General features: G+C 42.1%; 3 protein-coding genes and 1 long non-coding RNA gene across 4 annotated transcripts in view; 1 reads left to right on the top strand and 3 right to left on the bottom strand.

Annotated features, from left to right (window-relative positions):
• Positions 1–648: 648 nt before the first annotated feature.
• crybb1l1 (crystallin, beta B1, like 1) lies at positions 649–2,603 on the bottom strand. The gene is made up of 6 exons (XM_060926851.1): positions 2,588–2,603; positions 2,190–2,293; positions 1,950–2,068; positions 1,730–1,862; positions 1,487–1,629; positions 649–820 (listed from the first exon to the last, which is right to left on the bottom strand). The coding sequence occupies exons 2-6, from the start codon at positions 2,286–2,288 to the stop codon at positions 649–651; spliced, it is 666 nt and encodes a 221-aa protein (XP_060782834.1). The 5' UTR covers positions 2,289–2,293; positions 2,588–2,603.
• A 6,407-nt stretch (positions 2,604–9,010) lies between these two features.
• On the top strand, positions 9,011–12,297 carry cryba1l1 (crystallin, beta A1, like 1). The gene is made up of 5 exons (XM_060926850.1): positions 9,011–9,085; positions 9,170–9,288; positions 9,906–10,047; positions 11,904–12,046; positions 12,150–12,297. The coding sequence occupies exons 1-5, from the start codon at positions 9,011–9,013 to the stop codon at positions 12,295–12,297; spliced, it is 627 nt and encodes a 208-aa protein (XP_060782833.1).
• Positions 12,298–14,278: 1,981 nt separating this feature from the next.
• Positions 14,279–24,267, bottom strand: LOC132890051 (uncharacterized). Its single transcript, XM_060926849.1, has 3 exons — positions 23,108–24,267; positions 18,797–19,263; positions 14,279–14,616 (listed from the first exon to the last, which is right to left on the bottom strand). Exons 1-2 carry the CDS (start codon positions 23,949–23,951, stop codon positions 18,824–18,826), a joined length of 1,284 nt encoding a protein of 427 aa, XP_060782832.1. The 5' UTR covers positions 23,952–24,267; the 3' UTR covers positions 14,279–14,616; positions 18,797–18,823.
• A 101-nt stretch (positions 24,268–24,368) lies between these two features.
• The window catches only part of LOC132890050 (uncharacterized), a 9,308-nt gene continuing 6,959 nt past the window's right edge, over positions 24,369–26,717 (bottom strand). The window contains exon 3 of the long non-coding RNA XR_009655141.1: positions 24,369–24,713. This is a non-coding gene — a long non-coding RNA (uncharacterized LOC132890050). The remainder of the gene's footprint in view (positions 24,714–26,717) is intronic.

Raw genomic sequence — 26,717 nt, 5'->3', positions numbered from 1 at the left:
CCTAGAGTTTGGGATGAGGTGGCTGAGTAAACGTGTGAGTCTTCTTAAAATCTACATAGACATCTGATCCATCCATTATCTGTATCCACTATCCATGAACCCAGGACCTTCTTGCTGTGAGGCGACAGTGTGAACCACTACACCACCATGCCACCCCTAGACAGCCGATGCTTTGTTTTATTTGTTTCGATACTGGTATAAGAAATTCACAAAAAGAACAAAACTGTATCAATCACTTGATTTTTATTGAAAAGGCGACCAGGATTCTGTACATGTGATAAAGGGAGATGACTAAAGATCTCTTCTTCTCTCCCTTTTGTGTTCCATCCTCCTGAAAGGGTAGGGTAGGGAAGGGAAGAGGTAATAAAACTAAAATATGGAAGGAAAAACAAAAGTCATGGCGTATGAGCAAAAGAGAGGAGAGGAACTGAGTGGAATAGGCATTATTCAGGAAGCTCAGGAGCTTAAAAAGCTCCATTTGGATGCAAAATGGAACCTTGAGAGTCTTTAATTCCTAAACAACGTCTAGGTAGACCAAGAATATTTTCAAAGGCAGTCACATTGTCCTCAGATGTCTCTCCTTCTCTCCTTCCTCCGGCAGCCCTCTGCTTCTCCTCGGCTTCGTCTCTTCCGCTCCTGGCCCGGCCCTCACTTGCTGGCCATGGTGTAGCAGCCATGTGGGTGCCATTGCATGTCACGGATTCGCCTAATGGACTGCATCTGAGGGCAGCGAGCACCATACTCGTTAAAGTGTCTATAGTCGCCCTTCTCCAGCAGGTACTGGCTGCCACGGTAGCCGGGGTATTGGTAGCCCACCCAGCTGAAAGACAAAAGAGTGCATTCAGGACAATGTGTCTACTATTGGCTTGCATTGTATCAGAGCCTCACATCAAGGGCTGTATGTACGTAACTGCCTTCTATGCATAAATTCTATCTTTATACATCAACATCATTGCTAATTTGGTTTATTGGCTAGTTCTCAAAGACTTTTATCTTGCGTCATTTCTCGTCATCTTACTCATACTATATATACTCATATGGACCAACATCATCATAAATGTAGCAAGTTTGTTCACTCAAATCCAATTTAAACCATTAAATATATGCATTAAAGTTGTAGTCAGTGATTTTAGCAGAATTTTTTTTAACTCAAATCCCAAACAAACACCATTCCTTAGTGTTTCCTTGAATGTTTCTTCCAAACCTATGCCCCCGAAACACATTGACTAGGCTAGAATACCCAAATGCTGGTGCAAGACAAGGGCGTTCTTCATTGGTATGTCAAATGATTGACAGGAGACTAAAGACACCCAATTGGTTGGATGTTGGAGGCCTACATTATTTGTTTTCCCAGACTTTACAGAGCCTGGGGTGCCGGAGACACAAGAGTTTCTCCTCTAAGCAGATACTGTATCAACATACAAAAATCACTAACCCTACCTTTAAGTTTGTCCCTAATTTGTGTACCTGATAACTGCATACTTACGTTCCACAGCTGACGAAGATGCTTCCTACTCTGTCAGTGAAGCCGTAGGAGTAAAGACTGGGAACATCATCATCCATGATCTCCATCTTACGACCCTTGTAGTTGCCCACCTCATACAGGCAGATCTTGTGCTTCTCAGGGTCCTGAATGGGAACAGATAAAAAATACACAGGCAAGACCATAACGATGAAATGATTGAAATAAATTAAAGCAGGGACGAAGTGTGTGCGTGTGTGTTCACACCATTCTGACGGGTCTAAAAGACAGCAGATAGTCATTCTTCTGGCAGTTGCTCCAGGAGTCCCAGCGAGGGTAGTCACCCTTCTCCAGGATGTACATCTCTCCGCAGAAGTTCATCTGCTCCCATCCCACAAAACTGCAAACACAACTCACGTGAGAGAAATGCACACAAGAAATATTGAATATAACACTTTGACAGACTGCTTGTTGGAAAAAAACGTACGGGCCACACTCCACACGAAGTGATCGGACCCTGTCCATGCCCATCTCACACACGTTCATGCACTCAGCATTGATCTCGATCATACGGCCCTGGAAGTTCTCCTGGTCGAACACGTACATCTAATACATATATACACAGAGAGAGGGTTACTTTAGGTTAGGATGAGTGTGCACTCTTTTTTTTCTGTTGTTGTTGTTGAGAAATTGTGTGCATGTCTCTGTGTGCGAGTGTGATTTTTACCTTGTAGGCCATCATGCCCGTGCCCATGTCAGACTTCTTGGTCTGACCGGCCTTGCCGTCGGTCTGAGAGGGGTTTTTTTGATCACTGTTGGAAGACATGATGCCTAGAAAAAGAAACACTGCAATGTGATATCTATCAGGCAGTGAATCAGTTAACGACATAAAAGAATACCAAAGCTGTCATTTTTATCCTAATCTATTTTAATAATTAGGCTGCACATTGGAACGTTTACACTGGAAATGAAACCCGGATTAAAACCAAAAAAACTGAATGGATTTTTGAACAATCCAGATTTTAAGTCCTAAAATAAAATCGTTACTTTCTTACAGTCCTCAGTTTCTATCCAAATGCTATACCATGTTTTACTGAATTTGAGTGTTTGTGTGTTCGGTCTCACCTGTGTGTTCAGTACGTGTGTGGCGGTGCCTGAGCTCACTCTGAGAGTGTGTGTGTAAAGCCAGGGCCACAGCTCTTATACCCTGGCGCTGAGTGTGTGAGGATTAACAGTTAACAATGAAAGTCGCTGAGTCAACAGAAAAGAAACATACACACAGAAAAGAAACCCCTCATCGTCATCATCATAACAGTTAGAGCGAGAGAGAGAGAGTGTGTGTAATGGACAACCACTAAAAATTTCACCCCAGTCACTGATGTGTTTATGTATTATGTACTATATATTAACATAGACAGATTATATTAACTCCACATTTATATACAGGGAAAGTATTCAAGTTTTTTTTTTTATTTGATTTAACGATTTATAATTTAATCCACATTTTAGATAAACACAGTCATTTTGATGACTGTAAGAAATGACAACAATATTCTTACATTCAGGAATTAATGACAAGAATGATAAGAAATTAATGATGAATTTTACTAAACTTTAACTAACGTGTTTTATGACATACACAAATAACAGACACTGTTAAATAACAAAAGGACGATTGTACTTCTGTTTAGACTTGTGTTGTAGTCAAGACTACCTAAACCAAGACCATGTCATGACCAGACCACAGTGTATCAAGACCAAGTCAAGACCAAGACATTGAGGGGATGAGATCAAATCAAGACCAAGACTAAGGCAGGGTGAGACCGAGTCAAAACCAGAACTAGACCAGTGTGTGTGTGAAGAGGGGTGAGAGGAAGAAAAATTTCAAATTAGCAATAAGTCACATTATTTGACTCAGGAAATTTTACATCCAGTCACAGTAACGAAGTTAACAAATAAATCAGACAATGCACAGGGAATTTAGTGAAATCCTTGCAGTTGTGGTCTTGACTGGTCTTGAAATAAAATCCCGAGTCCTCTATGCTTGAGACCGAGACAAGACCGAGTAAAAATGTGGCCGATTCCGAGACAAGACCAAGACCTTCAAAAAGTGGTCTTGAGACCGGTTTCAAGTAAGTTTAGAGCTTACAATATTAAACTGAATACTGACACCAAAATGATTTTCTATCTACCGAGCTTATACATGCAAACTCCACACAGAAAGGCCCCCCATCAGCCACCAGGCTCGAACCCAGAACCTTCTTGCTGTGAGGCAACAGTGCTAACCACTACACCGCCCTTAATTTACACAACTAGCTAGTGATATAGCTAGCGACTATGATTCCATGACTGAAATGTTCCCACATAAAAAAGTATAAGTTCTTATCAGTTTGCACAACTCCATCCATTATCCATAACCGCTTATCCTCTACAGGGTCGCAGGCAAGCTGGAGCCTATCCCAGCTGACTACGGGCGAAAGGCGGGGTACACCCTGGACAAGTCGCCAGGTCATCACAGGGCTGACACATAGACACAAACAACCATTCACACTCACATTCACACCTATGGTCAATTTAGAGCCACAAATTAGCCTAACCTGCAAGTCTTTGGGGGAAACCAGAGCACCCGGAGGAAACCCACACAGACATGGGGAGAACATGCAAACTCCATACAGAAAGGCCCCTATCAGCCACCAGGCTCGAACCCAGAACCTTCTTGCTGTGAGGCAACAGTGCTAACCACTACACTACCATGCCGCCCTTAATTTGCACAACTCTATTTGTATAAATGATATACAGTGGTGCTTGAAAGTTTGTGAACCGTTTAGAATTTTCTATGTTTCTGCATAAATATGACCTAAAACATCATCAGATTTTCACACAAGTCCTAAAAGTAGATAAAGAGAACCCAGTTAAACAAATGAGACAAAAGTATTATACTTGGTCATTTATTTATTGAGGAAAATGATCCAATATTACACATTTGTGAGTGGCAAAAGTATGTTAACCTTTGCTTTCAGTATCTGGTGTGACCCCCTTGTGCAGCAATACCTGCAGCTAAACGTTTGCGGTAACTGTTGATCAGTCCTGCACACCGGCTTGGAGGAATTTTAGCCCATTCCTCCATACAGAACAGCTTCAACTCTGGGATGTTGGTGGGTTTCCTCACATGAACTGCTCGCTTCAGGTCCTTCCACAACATTTCGATTGGATTAAGGTCAGGACTTTGACTTGGCCATTCCAAAACATTAACTTTGTTCTTATTTAACCATTCTTTGGTAGAACAACTTGTGTGCTTAGGGTCATTGACTTGCTGCATGACCCACCTTCTCTTGAGATTTAGTTCATGGACAGATGTCCTGACATTTTCCTTTAGAATTCGCTGGTATAATTCAGAATTCATTGTTCCATCAATGATGGCAAGCCGTCCTGGCCCAGATGCAGCAAAACAGGCCCAAACCATGATACTACCACCACCATGTTTCACAGATGGGATAAGGTTCTTATGTTGGAATGCAGTGTTTTCCTTTCTCCAAACATAACGCTTCTCATTTAAACCAAAAAGTTCTATTTTGGTCTCACCCGTCCATAAAACATTTTTCCAATAGCCTTCTGGCTTGTCCACATGATCTTTAGCAAACTGCAGGTGAGCAGCAACATTCTTTTTGGAGAGCAGTGGCTTTCTCCTTGCAACCCTGCCATGCACACCACTGTTGTTCAGTGTTCTCCTGATGGTGGACTCATGAACATTAACAGTAGCCAATGTGAGAGAGGCCTTCAGTTGCTTAGAAGTTCTCCTGGGGTCCTTTGTGATCTCACCGACTATTGCACGCCTTGCTCTTGGCATGATCTTTGTTGGTTGACCACTCCTGGGGAGGGTAACAATGGTCTTGAATTTCCTCCATTTGTACACAATCTGTCTGACTGTGGATTGGTGGAGTCCAAACTCTTTAGAGATGGTTTTGTAACCTTTTCCAGCCTGATGAGCATCAACAACACTTTTTCTGAGATCCTCAGAAATCTCCATTGTTCGTGCCATGATACACTTCCACAAACATGTGTTGTGAAGATCAGACTTTGATAGATCCCTGTTCTTTAAATAAAACAGGGTGCCCACTCACACCTGATTGTCATCCCATGAATTGAAAACACCTGACTCTCATTTCACCTTCAAATTAACTGCTAATCCTAGAGGTTCACATACTTTTGCCACTCACAGATATGTAATATTGGATCATTTTCCTCAATAAATAAATGACCAAGTATAATATTTTTGTCTCATTTGTTTAACTGGGTTCTCTTTATCTACTTTTAGGACTTGTGTGAAAATCTGATGATGTTTTAGGTCATATTTATGCAGAAATATAGAAAATTCTAAAGGGTTCACAAACTTTCAAGCACCACTGTAAAGGTTAAACTTGGGGTTATAATACAGGATAGTGCCTTGTTATGACTTGCTATAATAAAATTCTACTACATTTGAATTTATTTTTTCTCATTTTAAGGGTAATGACTGACTTGATTAGTAGCCAGAAAAAATATGAAAAAAAAGTGTTATGATGTTTGAGCTTTATAACGAGTATCTGTAAGGTCTAAATGTATTAAAAAATAGGAACAAGTATGGGGTTTACTTTTCATTGAAATGTAGCTGAGTGGGAGTACAAGCATTGGTTTTCTATACTGGTACAAATTTAGTACAAATGCCCTAAAATGATACTTAAGTACAATTAAAGTACAAGTATGTACTTTAATTTAAAGCATGTTGGTTATGTAAGTACAAAAAACATAAAATATACAATATAATTTAATAGTATTATTTTTTCAGAAAAAATTTACTAATCTGTACCTTTTGATGTCACTTGCATAATACCCTCAAGGGTGCATTTTTCATACCTTTAGTGTGTACCTTTCACCTGGACACATGGGTGCAGATTACGTTTGATCTCAGGTATCTACAGAAAAACTTTTAGAGTAAAGCTTCATGCTAGATAAAAGCTATATAGTTAAGGTACAAACGGTGTTCCCTTGAAGATATCACCTCAATAATCAAGGAGTTTTTTTTTCTGAAAGTGTCCTATAAACATAACAGTAACATACAGTCAGAGAGGTACTAAGAAATAGAACTGAGTGAGCTGTGAAGAACTTTGTGTCAACATGGTTTTCATGTGGTAGGTCTCCAACTTTACATCATCCATGATGTTCTTTGAGGGTTCTTCAATAGGTTAAGTGTGCTTAACTTCCTACAATGGTTCTAGTTAATGCTGGGATCAGACTCCATGATATTTTTGCCTTTCACGATGGTCACCCTGTCAGATTAGACAGTTATGGCACCATAAATTCTTGCTGTGTCTTGGTCAGGAGACTGGCAACATGACAGGTTTGACCCTGACCAATAATCATTCATGTTCTTGTGTGTTGTCGGAGAGGAGGGTCAGGAAATTTTAATTCATGGCTATCAAGTAAGATGACATCATAGGAGTTGTCAAATTAGGTGAGAAAATTCAAAAATTCTGTCATGCTAGACTTTTTTGTCAGGGTGTCATGGTGTGTCCCAGATGCCACATTGATGTTCTTTGATTATATCACACTATAAGGCCCATTCGTCGTTCCATCCATCCATCCATTCATCCATCCATTATCTGTAGCCGCTTATCCTGTTCTACAGGATCGCAGGCAAGCTGGAGCCTATCCCAGCTGACTATGGGCGAGAGGCGGGGTACACCCTGGACAAGTCGCCAGGTCATCACAGGGCTGACACCATTTGTCGTTCCCTACAGTCATATTTGGGCTTCACACTTGAAATTTGATGGCCACAACAAAACTGTATGAAAATCAGGCTGAATTCCTGTAGTCTGATCTTGGCATAAGAGCAAGACTGGGAAACACTCTTTGCACAGAACCTCAATGAGTTCACTAACACCCCTTTTCGACCAACAGGGAACGAGTTCTGTTCTTGTTCATGCACCAATGTTTGAACTGTTCAGGGGTGGGTTTCCTAAAAGTCTCTTAATGCTAAGAGCATCTTAACTTGGAGTGAAAGAGTGTTCATTGTGCTGCTCGCTCTACCATTTAACGATGATCTTTGTGTTGCGATGCTTTTGTGAAACATTTCGAACCAAAGATAAATTGGTTCGGAACCTGAAAAGTTGGAACCAGAATATAGCTGTTTTTTCCAGTACAAACCGTGACATCAGTGGGTGTGTCATTAGTTTGGAGAGGAAGCAGAGCACAGCAATGATGAAGAATACGTCAAAAAAAAAAGGACCGAAAACAAATATCTGCAATAACAGAACAAAAGTCATCAAGATGTGCACCACCATTTTGCTACTACTGTTTACTTGTGTTGTGATATGTGCAACACCTTCTGTTCATGATGCATTCTTGATTACAACGGTTCCTCTCAAAACTGGTTCCCTAGCTGGCACCAAAATTCAAAGAATTCTGACCCAGTTCAAGAACCCGTTCCCTGTTGGTTCAAAAGGGGTATAAGAGGGACAGCCAGAGAACCCATAGGCCTAATGGTTCAAAATTGAATTGTTTTTTTCTAGTATCATCAAACTTGGTTTTTAAGTGAGTTTTTCTAGAAAGTAGAATATATAGTCAGACATGTATGAGCCATGAACTCTTATCTATCGATTAATTAAGTACGTCTGTACTACTCAAAATCTCCAAACACATACACCAGGCGCTACTCTGCACTTACGCGTTCATAATCCTAGTTATGTTGGAGGCTCTTTGTATCACATACAGGAGTGCTGACCTGAGGGAATGCCCTTTTGTGTGGCTGGGACGGTTTGTGAGAGGGTTTTTTACACACCCTCTCTTCTATTCACCTCACTCATAATGCTATGTAAAAGGGCTCCTGCCCAATGCAACCACACACACACACATACAGAGTTCTATAATAAATGTGCTGAGCTGGTGGCAATGGTGAGGCTCGGGTGGCAATGGTGCGGGACCGCGCACACACACGACACTGAGCAGAAGTCCTGTGCGCGCTCCCGGAGGTCTGTATAAAACCAGCGCGCCAGGCCCTCTGAAAACTCCACGCGAGTCAGGCGATCAGGCGTGAAGTGTGACTGAAAAATAACGGTAAGAGTCCCAAATAACTTCACACACCTAAATTACTCTTTATGTACAACACATCAAATTAACTGGACATTAAAAAAAAAATGCCTTTGTCACATGACCTACTTTATAACTCACTTATAATAAACAACTACAATTCATTTTTAGCGTTTGAAATGCATTTGACGACTTCAGTTTCTCTGCTAGTTTTGCACTAGTTTTTTTTCAGTAATAGAGTATTTTTTATTACCTAAAGAACATTCTATTCACTAACTTTTACTAACACGATCATTTGCATATACGGTACACTCTCAGCACCTTTAGCTTTTGTACCTATGTATCTTTGACTTGAAAAATGTAGATACTTTAAAAACGATACCTAATTGGACTTTAAAGCGCCACATGATTTGTATTAAATGTATTTAAATTACAGTAATATGAGCACTCAAAGAATGATCTTCTTTATCCTCAGGAATAAAGATGTACCGATTCAGCCGATCCTCCATGATGCATCCCATGATGCACTCTGGCATGGGCATGGCTCCGTTCTTTAAGGTAAATGAGGCATCAGTCAAATATGGTTATGCCAAATACATACACAAGTTTATGCATCTGATATTTGTGTTGATGGTCCTGCAGGTGACCGTGTTTGAGCAGGAGCACTTCCAGGGCAAGTTTCAGGAGTTCACTTCAGAGTGCTGCAACATCCAGAAGTGCGGCTTCGACAACATCCGCTCCATCCGTGTGGAAAGTGGCGCGTAAGTGTGTGTTTATATATATATATATATATATATATATATATATATATATATATATATATATATATGTCAGTCAGCATGTGCTCAGTACAGTGTGATTTAACTGATAACCTGTAGTAAGGCCTGATGTAAGGCCTTATTGTGTATTTTATGCAAACTGATGTCTTGGAGGGCGGCACGGTGGTGTAGTGGTTAGCGTTGTCAACTCACAGCAAGAAGGTCCGGGTTCGAGCCCCGTGGCCGGCGAGGGCCTTTCTGTGTGGAGTTTGCATGTTCTCCCCGTGTCCGCGTGGGTTTCCTCCGGGTGCTCCGGTTTCCCCCACAGTCCAAAGACATGCAGGTTAGGTTAACTGGTGACTCTAAATTGACCGTAGGTGTGAATGTGAGTGTGAATGGTTGTCTGTGTCTATGTGTCAGCCCTGTGATGACCTGGCGACTTGTCCAGGGTGTACCCCGCCTTTCGCCCGTAGTCAGCTGGGATAGGCTCCAGCTTGCCTGCGACCCTGTAGAACAGGATAAAGCGGCTAGAGATGATGAGATGAGATGAGATGAGATGAGATGAGATGAGATGAGATGATGTCTTGGAGCACTAACAAACTGGCTCTTTTTTTCCTCAGCTGGGTGGGTTATGAACATCATGATTTCCAGGGACAGCAGTTTGTCCTGGAGAGAGGTGAATACCCTCACTGGGACTCCTACTGTGGAAACCTGGCCTACCATGTCGAGAGATTTATGTCCTTCAGGCCCATCTACTGTGCTGTAAGTACAATATGTTTATCTCCATATGTATAGACAGCACTACATGCATTCAGGTTCAAAAGTCTTGACTCGACTCCCAAGAACTTTCATATCATTTATAAAAGACAAAATACAATATTTTATTCTGTCCACATTCACTGGATACGAGTAATCGTGCGCTCTGATTGGCTACTCTACTACTAGGATATCAGCTCATATCCCGAGAGTAGAGAAAAAAATGGTGGCGTGTGTTGCTGAACCAACCGAGGACGAAATAAAAACTCTACTTGAAAACAAAACCTCAACAAAAAAGCAACGAAATATGGAATAAAAGTATTTAATGGTAAGAACATATCTTTTTTCAGGAATTATTATTATTTTTATTATTATTATTATCGCATTTTTTCACAAAATTGTTCCTGTCATTTCACCGGTTTGGTTAGATTCTAAGCAGAAATTATTTGGGAGGACGTTTTGTATAAAGTTTTTATTTATTGAAGTCGGCTATCAGCTCATGTACGACTCGACTTCATGGAACAACTGTTAAATAGTAAAACTGTACATTATCGCAAAGACAGCTATGATATTTATTATTCAAGAAATTCTTTTGCTTTATGTTTCAAAATTGTTAATATACAAATAGTAAACTCAAACACTCCTAACACAATATCAGTTGTTAGTCTAGTTCTTTCTCATCTCATCTCATCTCATTATCTCTAGCCGCTTTATCCTGTTCTACAGGGTTGCAGGCAAGCTGGAGCCTATCCCAGCTGACTACGGGCGAAAGGCGGGGTACACCCTGGACAAGTCGCCAGGTCATCACAGGGCTGACACATAGACACAGACAACCATTCACACTCACATTCATACCTACGGTCAATTTAGAGTCACCAGTTAACCTAACTTGCATGTCTTTGGACTGTGGGGGAAACCGGAGCACCCGGAGGAAACCCACGTGGACACGGGGAGAACATGCAAACTCCACACAGAAAGGCCCTCGCCGGCCACGGGGCTCGAACCCAGGACCTTCTTGCTGTGAGGCGACAGCGCTAACCACTACACCACCGTGCCGCTTCTAGTTCTTTCTGTTAGCATTATTTCACTTTATACAGTTGCATCTACAGTATATTAGTCAAAATGTTTTTTTTTAAACTAAACTAAATTGTGTACGTTTCTATGACATAAAACAGCACTTTTAGGCTATAATGTATGTGAAACAAATTTTAATACTGCTACTGTAGGTTTTATATGGTACAGCTCTTTAATTAATCAAATTAAGATAATGAAGAGCAGCCATGAGGGCAGGCATCAAGGTTAGAGAAGCAGCATTGGGCCCAAAAGGTCGCTGGTTCGATTCCCAGGACCAGCAGGAAAAACATGAGGGGAGTTGAATGAATGAGCAGTACTTTCTCCTCCCTCTGTATCATGGCTGAAGTGCCCTTGAGCAAGGCACCGAACCCCCAACTGCTCCCCGGGTGCTTTAACATCGCTGCCCACTGCTCTGGGTATGTGTGTATGCTCATGTCATTGCACACGTGTGCGTGCATGCGTGTGTTCACTGCTTCATATGACAAATAAAGGCTTCTTCTTCATCATCAAATTAGAGCTTAATTAGATCATGTTAAGAGAAGGTTTATGATTTTTATTTAATGTACAGTTAAACTGAGCTTTAAATTAGGAAAAGGGACACATTTATACAGAGAGCTTGAGTTTCCCAATCTCTTACATTTTAACTCATTTAATTCAACAAACTGATCTTCTATAATAAGTAAGTGAATCATAATAAGCATTTTTAATGATCCCCAGTGTCAGGTATGCAACTTTGATAAGGTGTATGTGTGTATGGTGTACGTGTAATTCTGCCTTTGTGTCTTCAGGCTCACCAGACCAGCCGCATGATGATCTATGAGAAGGAAAACTTCCTGGGTCGCTGTACAGAGCTGTGTGATGATTACCCCTCTCTGCAGGCCATGGGCTGGTGCAATATGGAAGTGGGCTCCATGCATGTGCAGTGTGGCGCGTGAGTTCCAACCCCAAACACAACATACAAGCTTTCAATTTTGACCATGTGTTTTCGGTAGAGGCACTAAGCTGAGGAACTTTTTCTGTGTGTATGTGTGTAGTTTTGTGTGTTATGAGTTCCCAGGCTACAGGGGCAGGCAGTACATCATGGAGTGTGAGAAGCACAGCGGAGAATACCAGCACTGGAAGAACTGGGGCTCCCACAGTCAGACTCCTCAGATCCAGTCCATCCGTAGGATCCAGCATTAACAGGGCAGCGTCTACCCCGTGCACACACACCACTGAACACCCACCACACACTTTACCCACACTCCTTGTTAACAGCATTGACACTCTACTGTACCACACACCATACAGCCATCCTGTCTTACCCAGTTTCTTGTCAGGTGCTAAACAATGCCTCCTGTGGTGCTCTAACTGTGCTCAACATATACTCATCAAAGTTAGCAAGGCCACGCCCCTGTGAGGTGATTGGTCAAGAGCAGCTCAGGTTTGATGTGTAGCAGGAGCATAAAACATCATGAACCAATAAATGCATTATAAACACACGTCCACTTCAAGATTGTTGTGTGTGCGAGTGAGTGAGTGAGTGAGTGAGTGTGCACAGCATTAGCGTATGCAAACGTTAAACACAACAAGGTCAACTGTGAGCTACTGCTCACTTACGTAGCCCCCGCTCTCGCTTATATCAGAATGCAAGCAATCGAAGGAATAGGACACTCATTATGAATGTCGACTTCAACAAATAATTAACCCTGAAACAAGTAAGTAAAGAGCAGAGTCTCTCCCCAGGGGTTTCAAACAGAGTCCTGGTAAACTGGCATTTTGAAATAGCATTTTGCTTCTTGAAATAGCATCAAAATCCACCCTATGGGGGCGTCGTGGCTCAGGTGGTTAAGGCGCCATACCATGAATGCGGGCGACCCGGGTTCGATTCCAGCCCGAGGTCATTTCCCGATCCCTTCCCGTCTCTCTCTCTCTCTCTCCCCCGCTCATTTCCTGTCTCTACACTGTCCTATCCAATAAAGGTGCAAAAAGCCCAAAAAAATATCTTAAAAAAAAAAAAAAAATCCACCCTATATGTTTCGTAAATACATTCAGTTGGTAAACAGGAAGTCGATGTGGGACAGACCTGAAAACGGTATACATGGTATAGAACCCCAAGATGAAGCTCAGTACCAAATATCAAGCAGCTGTGATTTGTAGTTGCTGAGAAAAGTGTTACGAAAATTGTGTAAATCCACCCTATATGTTTCGTAAATACATTCAGTTGGTAAACAGGAAGTCGATGTGGGACAGACCTGAAAACGGTATACGTGGTATAGAACCCCAAGATGAAGCTCAGTACCAAATATCAAGCAGCTGTGATTTGTAGTTGCTGAGAAAAGTGTTACGAAAATTGTGTCAATCCACGCTATATGTTCTGTAAATACATTCAGTCGGTAAACAGGAAGTTGATGTGCGACAGACCTGAAAAAGGTATACACGGTATAGAACTCCAAGCTGAAGCTCGGTACCAAATATCAAGAAGTTGTGATTTGTAGTTGCTGAGAAAACGGTGTTTCGGATAGACGGACGGACAGACAGAGGTAAACCAGTATACCCCCCTCCTTCGGAAATCATACAGAATATTTTGCGACCTGGATCATAGGAACCAGTCCCACACATTCAAATTCAAGTATGTCTACATCTGATCACAAGTCATCATTATCTGATTCTTTAAGAGATCATGTGAAAAGCATACTACAGTATATTTTATCAAATTAAAGCCATAGGATTTCATGAACAATGGATTTTTAAAGAAACTTTTCATCACCAGTTGAGTCACTTGCTGCGAATCTCAACAGCAGACACAGCGTTTTTGTAACCTTTACTCGTTCTGATACTGTACTTTTAGTTAATTGTGCAAAAAAACAACATGTGCTAGATCAAGTGCTATTTTCCAAGGTGACATAAGGAAGAAGTTCCTGAAAACTAAATTCCAAGATTGAACCTGCACTTCCTGTTTGACAAAATTGTGCAAAAAAATGAGCTTCGGTTAAATCATTATCTCATATTGTGCCATTTTAGACTCAACCCCAACCCCATTCAGCTCAAAACATACACAGTAAAATTACAAATCAATGGTTTAATCTTAAACACAACAAAAGCTTACAAACAAGGAAAATTAAGAAAATTAGTTTAGCAGTTTCAGAAGACAGGCACATAAACAAGGGTCAACAGACACCAACAGTCACCTGTAGAACCCCTGGCTTAAAGCTTGATGTTAAACATAAACTAAACTGTCTTTTTATTGAACAAATCTTGCACTTTGTCCATTCTCGTTCTGCCACTCCAGTCTTAAAAGGAAATCAGATGGAATAAAGCCACTTGTTCAGCATATCTGACTTAAAACAAATAAAACTTAAACCTTTTTGTGTGGTTACAGACATGATACGAAGTCCAACGTCCCACCTCAGGTGTGGTGAACCTGACCGACATATAAAAATACGTAGGACTTGATTTCTATACCTGTTCCCTCCATTACCGTAACTCTCACCACAGCAGATCTGTGATTGTGTGGGGGTCCTGTTGTATGAAGACAAAAGAACAAAAAAAAAGCAGATTATTATTCAGTGCATCACAATTAGGGCTGAAGAAAAAAAAATCAAATGCATCAACTTTACGCGTAAATACAACCCCGATTCCAAAAAAGTTGGGACAAAGTACAAATTGTAAATAAAAGCGGAATGCAATGATGTGGAAGTTTCAAAATTCCATATTTTATTCAGAATAGAACATAGATGACATATCAAATGTTTAAACTGAGAAAATGTATCATTTAAAGAGAAAAATTAGGTGATTTTAAATTTCATGACAACAACACATCTCAAAAAAGTTGGGACAAGGCCATGTTTACCACTGTGAGACATCCCCTTTTCTCTTTACAACAGTCTGTAAACGTCTGGGGACTGAGGAGACAAGTTGCTCAAGTTTAGGGATAGGAATGTTAACCCATTCTTGTCTAATGTAGGATTCTAGTTGCTCAACTGTCTTAGGTCTTTTTTGTCGTATCTTCCGTTTTATGATGCGCCAAATGTTTTCTATGGGTGAAAGATCTGGACTGCAGGCTGGCCAGTTCAGTACCCGGACCCTTCTTCTACGCAGCCATGATGCTGTAATTGATGCAGTATGCGGTTTGGCATTGTCATGTTGGAAAATGCAAGGTCTTCCCTGAAAGAGACGTCATCTGGATGGGAGCATATGTTGCTCTAGAACCTGGATATACCCTTCAGCATTGATGGTGTCTTTCCAGAGGTGTAAGCTGCCCATGCCACACGCACTAATGCAACCCCATACCATCAGAGATGCAGGCTTCTGAACTGAGTGCTGATAACAACTTGGGTCGTCCTTCTCCTCTTTAGTCCGAATGACACGGCGTCCCTGATTTCCATAAAAAACTTCAAATTTTGATTCATCTGACCACAGAACAGTTTTCCACTTTGCCACAGTCCATTTTAAATGAGCCTTGGCCCAGAGAAGACGTCTGCGCTTCTGGATCATGTTTAAATATGGCTTCTTCTTTGAACTATAGAGTTTTAGCTGGCAACGGCAGATGGCACGGTGACTTGTGTTCACAGATAATGTTCTCTGGAAATATTCCTGAGCCCATTTTGTGATTTCCAATACAGAAGCATGCCTGTATGTGATGCAGTGCCGTCTAAGGGCCCGAAGATCACGGGCACCCAGTATGGTTTTCCGGCCTTGACCCTTACGCACAGAGATTCTTCCAGATTCTCTGAATCTTTTGATGATATTATGCACTGTAGATGATGATATGTTCAAACTTTTTGCAATTTTACACTGTCGAACTCCTTTCTGATATTGCTCCACTATATGTCGGTGCAGAATTAGGGGGATTGGTGATCCTCTTCCCATCTTTACTTCTGAGAGCCGCTGCCACTCCAAGACGCTCTTTTTATACCCAGTCATGTTAATGACCTATTGCCAATTGACCCAATGAGTTGCAATTTGGTCCTCCAGCTGTCCCTTTTTTGTACCTTTAACTTTTCCAGCCTCTTATTGCCCCTGTCCCAACTTTTTTGAGATGTGTTGCTGTCATGAAATTTCAAATGAGCCAATATTTGCCACGAAATTTCAAAATGTCTCACTTTCGACATTTGATATGTTGTCTATGTTCTATTGTGAATACAATATCAGTTTTTGAGATTTGCAAATTATTGCATTCCGTTTTTATTTACAATTTGTACTTTATCCCAACTTTTTTGGAATCGGGGTTGTAGTATTGCAACCTAAAAGGGACAAGGGTCCCAACTTATTTAAATAATACTGGCTGGCATTGAGTGGTATATCAGATATATTCCATTCAGCTAGCAGGATATTGAACGAGTTGATGAAAAAAAGCCAGCCAATATTATTATTATTATTATTATTATACATACACATTTAATGGAACAATTATGAAGCAAACCTGGTGGCCCTGTTTCTTTACAAACTGTCACAGTCGCTCGTTAGCGTGGAAGTTTCACGTATAATATGTATCTTATGGCATTTTCAATTCACTGCGACAGTTTATTGCGGGCGCTGCTGACGAACAAAGAAATGCTTCTGTGCGTGTGCAGCAGAAAACTCTCTCACTGAATATTTGCATCAGCTCCGACGTGTGACGTCATGTTGTCTTGACAATCATGCAACATCGTAAACCATATTCAACGCTCATTCTCCACTGAAGCGAGTGACGTAATACACATAGGGATAAACAATATGCTAACAATATTGCATGCTATCGAACCAAATGAATGAAACCCACTAAAAGGGAATAGAACACGTTTTTATTCCATCGAAAAAGTGTCCTGTATGTATAATAACTATCATTATGTCATGAATCTATACAAAATAGTCCACATTTGCCCAAAATCAATATACAGTAGTTTGCAAAATTTACAAATAAAAAAAAAAATCCAAAAGTGCTAAAATGAGTTCTTCTCGAAAAAACAGGAGCACAGCAAAGTCTCGCCTGCTCAGAAGCAAGCAAACATAATTTCACATTGCATTAAGACAACAGATCAAAGTTCGCATTAACCCCCTCGGGGGGAGAAGGCCTCTTTAGGGTGGATGTTAAAATGCTATGGGCACAGGATCACCTTTAATTTTGGAGATATTTGAAAATGTCAAAAGTTCTTAACAGACAGACGGATGTCCGGAAAAGTGATCGCTATGTCTTGCAAAACTGCTACGCAGGTGAGACAATAAATTGTTGTTACAGTGTCAAATTTTTAGCATGTTAATAAATAATTACATTTGACCATATTGACCAAAAGCACATGGACACCTGTCCATCACAGCCATGTGGGCCAAAACTGTTGCAACAAATTTGGAAGTTCACAATTCTCTCGGAGATCTTTGTATGCTATGGCATTAACATTTCCCTTCACTGGAAGGGCCCAAACATGTTCCAGCATAACAATGCCCCATTGCACAAAAGAAAGATCCATGAAGACATGGTTTGCCAAGGTTGATGTAGAAGATGTTGAGTGGCCCGAGCCCTGACCTCAACCCCACTGAACACCTTTGGGATGAACTGGAACGCTGACTGCCCTACAATGTGACCTCCAAAATCGAATGGAAGGCCTTCCCAGAAGAGTGGCGGTTATCATTACAGCAAAGAGAGACCAACTCCATTTTAATGCCCATGGGTTTTGTAATATGAGCATGTTGGTCAGGTGAACACATATTTTTGGCTATAGTGTCTCATCTCATCTCATTATCTCTAGCCGCTTTATCCTTCTACAGGGTCGCAGGCAAGCTGGAGCCTATCCCAGCTGACTACGGGCGAAAGGCGGGGTACACCCTGGACAAGTCGCCAGGTCATCACAGGGCTGACACATAAACACAGACAACCATTCACACTCACATTCACACCTACGGTCAATTTAGAGTCACCAGTTAACCTAACCTGCATGTCTTTGGACTGTGGGGGAAACCGGAGCACCCGGAGGAAACCCACGCGGACACGGGGAGAACATGCAAACTCCACACAGAAAGGCCCTCGCCGGCCCCGGGGCTCGAACCCAGGACCTTCTTGCTGTGAGGCGACAGCGCTAACCACTACACCACCGTGCCGCCCTGGCTATAGTGTACCTTTAGTAAATTTTGTCAGCAAGTTAGTTTATGACCCAATAACCGCGAGTTGGTCTAGTGGTTAGCGTGTCCACCTCTCGATTGGAAGATTGCGAGTTCGACTCACGGTTGGGTCATACCAAAGACCATCATAAAAATGGTACCTACTGCCATCTGGCAAGGCACGCTGCAATACAGATGCGAGTGGGGAGTCAAACTCTCGCGGTTACCAGAGGACTAGCCCCACCCCCCCACCCCCACTGTAACCCTAGCTATGTAATAGGAGAGAGGCCGAGGGCTACGGAAACGGAGATTGGCGCCGCCACATGGCGTGGGAAGGCCTTTGATTGATTTTTAGCTTATGGTCCTGAGTTTATTGCCCCCAGTGGAATAACAGAGACGAGATCTCTTTTGAATTTTTCAATTCAATCAAGGCCTACAGGACCTACAACTTTACTTTAGACACATATTTTAATTTATGCATGGACCAAGTCCTCTTGTTGGGCTGAATTAGAACCTTTATTCGACCTACAGGCCATACTCTTGACATGTCTGATCTAAATGCATTTTCCCGCATGAAATGTAGCGGACAAATAAACTTGCCTTTCACCACTAAAATGAACCTTACCAGATTTGCAGAAGTTATTTCAGAGAGCTAGTCTGGTTCTGGACCAAGCACATCGATCTCAACATCATCTACTTCTTCCTCCTCCTCCTCGGTGCTCAGATCCACCCCCAAGATGACAGTCGATACAGCAGGCAGCTCAGAGGCTGGGCTGGACACCTCCACCACATCTACATCATCTTCATCCACTGAACTCCCTGCCAACTGCAGCAAGTCTTCTGTGGATGTGTGTGGGTTGAAAAGCTCTTGGCAAGGTTGTGCGTGTGAGAGTCGTGCGGCAGATGTGAGCCGAGGCGCATCTCCTACGTCCAAAGTTAAGTTAGACATTTTGTGCATGGTGCTTTGGGTAGAAAGTAGCATAACTTCATTCTGTACACCTAGAGCTGAGACTGGATCATCTGGTCTTGAATATAATACATTTGCGACCGATTTTGTAGTGATGAAGGTAGCTTCACGGTCCTCGTTTTCTTCTTTCGGTGAAATAAATGAGGGTGCAAAAAAACATACAAAACAGTTACATCACAATAAAGAGCTACATCCTTCATCCAAGAGTGATGCATTTGTGTAAATGACATTGTGTACATAAGCCTGAATGATTAAGCACACTAATATATGGAATGAAAGTCACAACTGAAGAAAAAGATGATTTCTTACAGTGGGCGCCACAATGGTGCCGTGGTTTGTACTGTCGCTTCACAGCAAGCAGGTTCTGGGTTTGGGTCTGCCTGGAGTTTTGAAGCTCTCCCTGTGCCTGCATGGGTTTCCAATGAGTGCTCCAGTTTCCTCCCACAGTCCAAAGACATGCGGATTAGGTCAACTGGCTACTCTAACTTGCCCATAGGTGTGAATGTTGTTCGTTTCTCTGTGTTAGCCCCATGATAGATTGGCGAGCTGTCTAGGGTGTACCCAGCCTCTCAACCAAAGTCAGCTGGGACTGGCTCCATAGATGTGGTACAGCGATATAGACAATGCCAAGTCAAGTTTATTTGTATAGCACTTTTAACAATAAACATTGTCGCAAAGCAGCTTTACAGAATTTGAACGACTTAAAACATGAGCTAATTTTATCCCTAATCTATCCCCAATGAGCAAGCCTGTGGTGACGGTGGCAAGGAAAAACTCCCTCAGACGACATGAGGAAGAAACCTCGAGAGGAACCAGACTCAAAAAGGGAACCCATCCTCATTTGGGCAACAACAGACAACATGACTATAACATTAACAGTTTTAACATGAAGTCAGTTTCGTTGTTATAAACTCTTCATTGATGGAAACTTGAGTGCAAAACTGTTCGTGACAACTGCAGTCCTAAAGTTTGCAAGTCAACTGTAGTCCTCAGCCATAAAAGCATTACTGTAAGTGTCCAGAGCGTCCTCCAGGTGTGACTTTCAACTGTCCACATGGGACCGTCCTCCACAGGAGCGATGTGATGAGACTCCAACCAGACACAGGGCAATGGATGGATTTCTTACAGTACACGGTCATCACCATGATATAAAAACTACTACTTCTTCTTTCACCTGCTCCCATTAAGGGTCGCCACAGCGGACCTGTTCCGCATATTTGACTTGGCATAGGTTTTATACCAGATGCCCTTCCTGATGCAACCCTCCCCAATCAATCCGGGCTTTGGACCGGCACCAAGTATACACTGGCTGGATAATCTGCATGTCTTTGAACTGCGGGGGAAACCGGAGCATCCAGAGGAAACCCACGCAGACACGGGAAGAACATGCAAACTCCACGCAGAAAGACCCCCGCCGGCTGACCCCAGAACCGTCTTGCTGTGAGGTGATAGTGCTAACCACTGCACCACCATGACGCCCCGGTACAAGAGACATAATGCAAAAATAAGCTGTAAGACTGCTGCCTGATATATCCTTGGTATTTTAGTGACCATCGGTACATGAAGTAACTCGTTCAGAAAATAGGGTTAAAATACACTACCATTCAAAAGTTTGGGGTCACTTTAAAATTTCCTTATTTTTGAAAGAAAAGCACTGTTCTTTTCAATGAAGATCACTTTAAACTAATCAGAAATCCACTCTATACATTGCTAATGTGGTAAATGACTATTCTAGCTAAATTCTACTAAATGTCTGGTTTTTGGTGCAATATCTCCATAGGTGTATAGAGGCCCATTTCCAGCAACTCTCACTCCAGTGTTCTAATGGTACAATGTGTTTGCTCATTGCCTCAGAAGGCTAATGGATGATTAGAAAACCCTTGTACAATCATGTTAGCACAGCTGAAAACAGTTTAGCTCTTTAGAGAAGCTATAAAATTGACCTTCCTTTGAGCAGATTGAGTTTCTGGAGCATCACATTTGTGGGGTCGATTAAATGCTCAAAATGGCCAGAAAAATGTCTTGACTATATTTTCTATTCATTTTACAACTTATGGTGGTAAATAAAAGTGTGACTTTTCATGGAAAACACTAAATTGTCCGGGTGACCCCAAACTTTTGAACGGTAGTGTAAGTACGATCTTTGAATGAGAAATATCACAATCTCAGATATTTCATTTCCCCTATCGTCTCCCCAGTTTGGTCTTGCCAATTAATATCCACTAGCTAATTCTCCTCGATCACACAACTGGAGACGGTGAAGGCAACCATGTGTTTCCTCAAACACGTGTGAAGCCAACCATGTGCATCTTTTACAAATGCTGCTCGTGCCATGCTAATACGCAGACCAACAATCTTCCAGAAACACGAGTTCTCAGGCGCCCGGAATTTCCTAGTCTTGCTCTGACTGTTTGGTCATCCCTTCCACCTTGACAGCACGGCCAATTTGTTTTCTTAACTGTTGGCCATGGATGGAGATATTCGTCTATAAAATAAATTTCAACACCAAAACAGCAGTAAAACATCAACTGCTTCCAATCATAGTTTGCCCACAAAGTGTATTGTGACAAACTTTATTATGGTATCCATATTATATTTTGTCACATTGTTCAGCATGAATATGAATAAATGCTGAAGCTTAACTTATTCCTTTTAAATATGAAGTTAATTTCTAAAAGGATGGTATACACTTTGATCACTGTGCTAGTTTAGCTTAAAATGTATTTCAATACTGTAATATAACGCAGGAAACATTTTGTTCTTACAAATGTTCTTCTAGTACTTTTTTTCAGTTTATTTATTTCGTGCTTAATTATAGCATAGCTAATCCTAGCACTGGTGGTCTAGCAGTATAATAAACAATAAATCATAAACAGAATGTTAACAATAGTATAAAATATTAATGAAATATAATTAAAGTCAGACTATGTCTTCTGATAATACGCATCTAATAAAAGATGTGGCCGGCTCTTTGAATCTTGAAACATGTCGTGAGTTCACAGCGCAGGCTAGCAATCGATTTGTGTTGAATCTCGTAGAACCAGAAACACGGCAAAGCATCGCGTTGCCTGCTCAGAAGCAAGCAAACATAATTTCACATTGCATTAAGACAAAAGATCAAAGTTCACATTAAAAAAAAAAAAACACCCTGGGGGAGAAGGCCTCTTTAGGGTGGATGTGAAAGGAGAACTGAAGTCATTTTTAAACTTGCTTTATTTCTTAATTAACGTGTTATTCAATTACGTTTTCGGTTTTAGTAACCTTATATCGTGACTCGTGTTGGCAACTAATTGCAATTAAATATTATATTTAGTGGCCTGTTCAGTTTTTAGCCGTGTTGAATTTAGTTCGTTTGGTCCACAGCAGGCGTCGCTTATCCGCGCGATCTTCACGAGACTTCGAAACGTCAAGTGTCAGCGCCGCCATTTTGAAAACTGTTTTCCAAACGAAGTATTGCACAAACACAAGTTTACATGACGATTACTGCCTACTTTTTTCAAACTTTCCTGATTGCTATCAAAACAAACAAAACTTCCGGCTTGATTACATCAGCATTCGAAAGAGGGCACATGCGTCTTTTGACAACGTTGGCAGATGTTGGTCACTTTGATTTCCGCTGTATGTTTTACTTCCGTCCTACGATGTCTCGCACAGGTCTCGACGAATCTCGTTTACGGCCGTTGCTTTGACATATAGGCTGATATATTACGTAGCATATTTCAAACACTCATAACTTGCTATAGCAGTGACAAAATAGCGATCAAAAATGCATTCCTGTATTTAATAAAATGAGAGAAATAGAATTTTGATAATAACAAATTTGCCTTCAGTTCTTTAAAATGTGGTCTGGGCATGTGATCACCTTTACTTTGGGAGATATCTGAAAATGTCGAATTTATCACTTTCTCTTTTGGTAAAATTTGCAGTATGTATTAAATGTCCTTCTTGAAAGACAGTAACTCCTCTTACCTGCATCTACAGGCAGATTCAGCTGGAAGGGTACGCTGCATTCTTCATTCGTCAGATCTTCCTGCCTCAGTCCATCGGCCATTCTTTTGTCGTCTTCTTGCCTCTGGCTCACTTCCAACATACTGTTTATTCTTTCCTGGGCCTCAACCTCTCTGTTAACTACGATTCTACCTACGTCTTCTAGCTCCTGAATCTCTCCCAGATTACCTTGCAAGCTGTTTACAACAGGGTGTTTTTCTGCAGCTCCAGATATGCTTTTATGATTGACTACTCTTCTATTTCCTACTTTATTTTCCCTGTGTATTCCCACAATCTCATTTGCTCTTTCATCCTCTTTCTCATCTTGGAGCTGTAAAAACATTCTCACCTTCTCCATAGCTGAAGAAGCTATCTCAATACAGGTTCCTCCTATTTGGCGCTTTACAGATGGTTGCCCAACCTGGAAACTTTTAGATATACTTTCTGCCCCTGCATGATCTTCTCCAACATTCTTCTTCTTTTTCATCGCACCACAGCCATTCGTTCCAGGGCTTCCTTTTCGGGGGCTCTTCTTCCTTTCATAAAAACCATCCATCTGGTGGCTTCTATTTTCGTCACACCTCTTCTTTCTCCCAAATTTCTTCACGCCACATCTCCTCTTTCTTGCATTTGGTTGTTTTTGCCTTTCTTCACTGAGGGATTGCGTATCCATGTTATTCACTCCACTTTTGTTCGCACGTGGTTTAGATTGCCCTCGATTATCTCTTTGTCTTTTCTTCTTTGGGTCAGCGCTCTGTTTTTCTTTACACTTCCTCTTCACCGGGTTTTGGAGGCTGATGAAGGCCATTTCCAGTTTTCGCTTCATGCTTTGGCTCCTAGTCAGCCTTCGGTTTTCAAACTGTTGCGCAATGTTCTGGTCTGCTGATGGTTTCTCCTCTTCTGACCTACGTATTTGGCCATCTTGGGCATTGGTTTTCTCTGCTACTGATGGACTCACTGTAGCTGTAACTTGTGACTGAGTGCTCAGTGTGCTTGAGGTGTGCAAAAGGTCTGCTTGTGGTTTTTGATGGTGAAGATGCAAGTTGTGCGGTTGTAGCTGTGTATGTATTTTAGGAGTGTTGCTCCATGGATCTGTGCTGGGGTCTAATTTGTCACTGCTTGCATCAAATTTGTCTTGCGATGTCTCATTACCCAAATCTAAACCACAGCAACCAACTTGTTGGTCAAAAGTCCTCAGAAAGTGATCAAGGATATCACCAAGTTCGCCTTCCAGATGCTGCTTTGGATCTGTGGGTTTTATGGAATGACTGTTGGGATACATAGCTTTCGAAATGGGTGCACCACTGGAAGTGGAAGTGATGCTCATGAAGCCATGTTGATTGGTTTGATTTTCTGCTGAGGGTAGAAAATGAAGGCCTGTCATGATGTCATCTAGGAGTGCGTCAATGGGCTGAACGGGCTCCATTTGAGCTGTTGGTGTGGGGATCACAGTGTGTAACAGGTCAAGTTCTGTAGAATCCACCATGTCCTGTTTGGATGATGTCACTGTTGAGAAACTGCGGGAAGCATGAGGAAGTGCACATCCACGAGGACGGCCTCTTCGCCTGCGCCTGCATGGAGGGTCATTCTGAGAAAAAGAGATGGGTTATTTAAGAATGCAAATTACTTATGCAAGAGAACTCTATGGCTGTGTAATAGAGCTTTTCAACCAGACAGTACAGCATAGTATAATAATTAACCTGAATTCACAACCAATATATTGGTCTAGTGTCAGTGACCATGTCCCATATACACACCCGTGACGTTATGCTGTGCAGACCCTTGAGTTAACAGTAATATATAGATTTAGGCACTGCCTAAAAGCGAAGCTCCCATCTGTTTCTGGGTTCTAGAATTTTTTTATATCATAGCCAGTCTCTTTTGTTTTATTTCTTTACTGGCTAGCACTGGCCACTAGGTGGTGTGTATGATTGGTAATTACTAGCACTGGCCACTAGGTGGTGTGTATGACTGGTAATTACTAGCACTGGCCACTAGGCGGTGTGTATGACTGGTAATTACTAGCACTGGCCACTAGGCGGAGTGTATGACTGGTAATTACTAACACTGGCCACTAGGCGGTGTGTATGACTGGTAATTACTAGCACTGGCCACTAGGCGGTGTGTATGACTGGTAATTACTAGCACTGGCCACTAGGCGGTGTGTATGACTGGTAATTACTAGCACTGGCCACTAGGCGGTGTGTATGACTGGTAATTACTAGCACTGGCCACTAGGCGGTGTGTATAACTGGTAATTACTAACACTGACCACTAGGTGGTGTGTATGACCGGTAATTACTAACACTGGCCACTAGGCGGTGTGTATGACTGGTAATTACTAACACTGACCACTAGGCGGTGTGTCTCATCTCATCTCATTATCTGTAGCCGCTTTATCCTTCTACAGGGTCGCAGGCAAGCTGGAGCCTATCCCAGCTGACTACGGGCGAAAGGCGGGGTACACCCTGGACAAGTCGCCAGGTCATCACAGGGCTGACACATAGACACAGACAACCACTCACACCTACGGTCAATTTAGAGTCACCAGTTAACCTAACCTGCATGTCTTTGGACTGTGGGGGAAACCGGAGCACCCGGAGGAAACCCACGCGGACACGGGGAGAACATGCAAACTCCACACAGAAAGGCCCTCGCCAGCCCCGGGGCTCGAACCCAGGACCTTCTTGCTGTGAGGCGACAGCGCTAACCACTACACCACCGCGCCGCCTAGGCGGTGTGTATGACCGGTAATTACTAACACTGGCCACTAGGCGGAGTGTATGACTGGTAATTACTAACACTGGCCACTAGGCAGCGTGTATGACTGGTAATTACTAACACTGGCCACTAGGCGGTGTGTATGACTGGTAATTACTAGCACTGGCCACTAGGCGGTGTGTATGACTGGTAATTACTAGCACTGGCCACTAGGCGGTGTGTATGACTGGTAATTACTAGCACTGGCCACTAGGCGGTGTGTATGACTGGTAATTACTAGCACTGGCCACTAGGCGGTGTGTATGACTGGTAATTACTAACACTGGCCACTAGGCGGTGTGCATGACTGGTAATTACTAGCACTGGCCACTAGGTGGTGTTCATGACTGGTAATTACTAACACTGACCACTAGGCGGTGTGTATGACTGGTCGACTCGATGACTTTACCATTTTTTCTTACGTATGGTGCTCCGCTGGGAGCTCTGCTAAAAATACACCCTAGATCCTAAATCTTACAGCTAATTTAGTTCAGGTTGGCTAAGTGTTATAATCCCAGCATTAGTAAGTGACTAGGTAGAGTTTGTACAATGGTCTGGATTTCTAGCTACGTCTATATATCCCATTAGCCTTAGTACCCTGCCATGAAAGATAACCAAAACTAGCATGCGGACTTAGCAACTTGGCAGTGGAATCACCAACCAAATGTAGCATCAGCAGTTTACTGCCATACTCTCTAACAGAAAAGGATAAACTGACAATGAAAGATGATTTCCAATTACACCACTAGGTCCTGAGCATAAGGGGTTTTCAGACACCTACCTGGCCCTCACTGCCTGCATTTGTGCCTGCCTTGCCACTCTGCCCACGCCT

Source organism: Neoarius graeffei, chromosome 8 (assembly GCF_027579695.1).
Source record: "Neoarius graeffei isolate fNeoGra1 chromosome 8, fNeoGra1.pri, whole genome shotgun sequence".
In the NCBI taxonomy this organism is placed as follows: domain Eukaryota; kingdom Metazoa; phylum Chordata; class Actinopteri; order Siluriformes; family Ariidae; genus Neoarius; species Neoarius graeffei.
Note: the sequence above shows the minus strand (reverse complement) of the source record. Positions and strands in the feature narration are given on the sequence as shown.

Excerpts from the sequence above, each read along its gene's own strand:
- LOC132890051 (XM_060926849.1), bottom strand. The coding sequence starts at position 23,951 with ATGAAGCGAAAACTGGAAATGGCCTTCATCAGCCTCCAAAACCCGGTG. Across the intron at positions 19,264-23,107 it reads GAATCTGCCTGTAGATGCAG|AAGAAAACGAGGACCGTGAA; the intron begins GTAAGAGGAGTT and ends TTTCACCGAAAG.
- cryba1l1 (XM_060926850.1), top strand. The coding sequence starts at position 9,011 with ATGTACCGATTCAGCCGATCCTCCATGATGCATCCCATGATGCACTCT. Across the intron at positions 9,289-9,905 it reads ATCCGTGTGGAAAGTGGCGC|CTGGGTGGGTTATGAACATC; the intron begins GTAAGTGTGTGT and ends TTTTTTCCTCAG. Across the intron at positions 10,048-11,903 it reads TCAGGCCCATCTACTGTGCT|GCTCACCAGACCAGCCGCAT; the intron begins GTAAGTACAATA and ends TTGTGTCTTCAG.
- crybb1l1 (XM_060926851.1), bottom strand. The coding sequence starts at position 2,288 with ATGTCTTCCAACAGTGATCAAAAAAACCCCTCTCAGACCGACGGCAAG. Across the intron at positions 1,863-1,949 it reads CTTCGTGTGGAGTGTGGCCC|TTTTGTGGGATGGGAGCAGA; the intron begins GTACGTTTTTTT and ends TTGTGTTTGCAG. Across the intron at positions 821-1,486 it reads ATCTTCGTCAGCTGTGGAAC|CTGGGTGGGCTACCAATACC; the intron begins GTAAGTATGCAG and ends TTTGTCTTTCAG.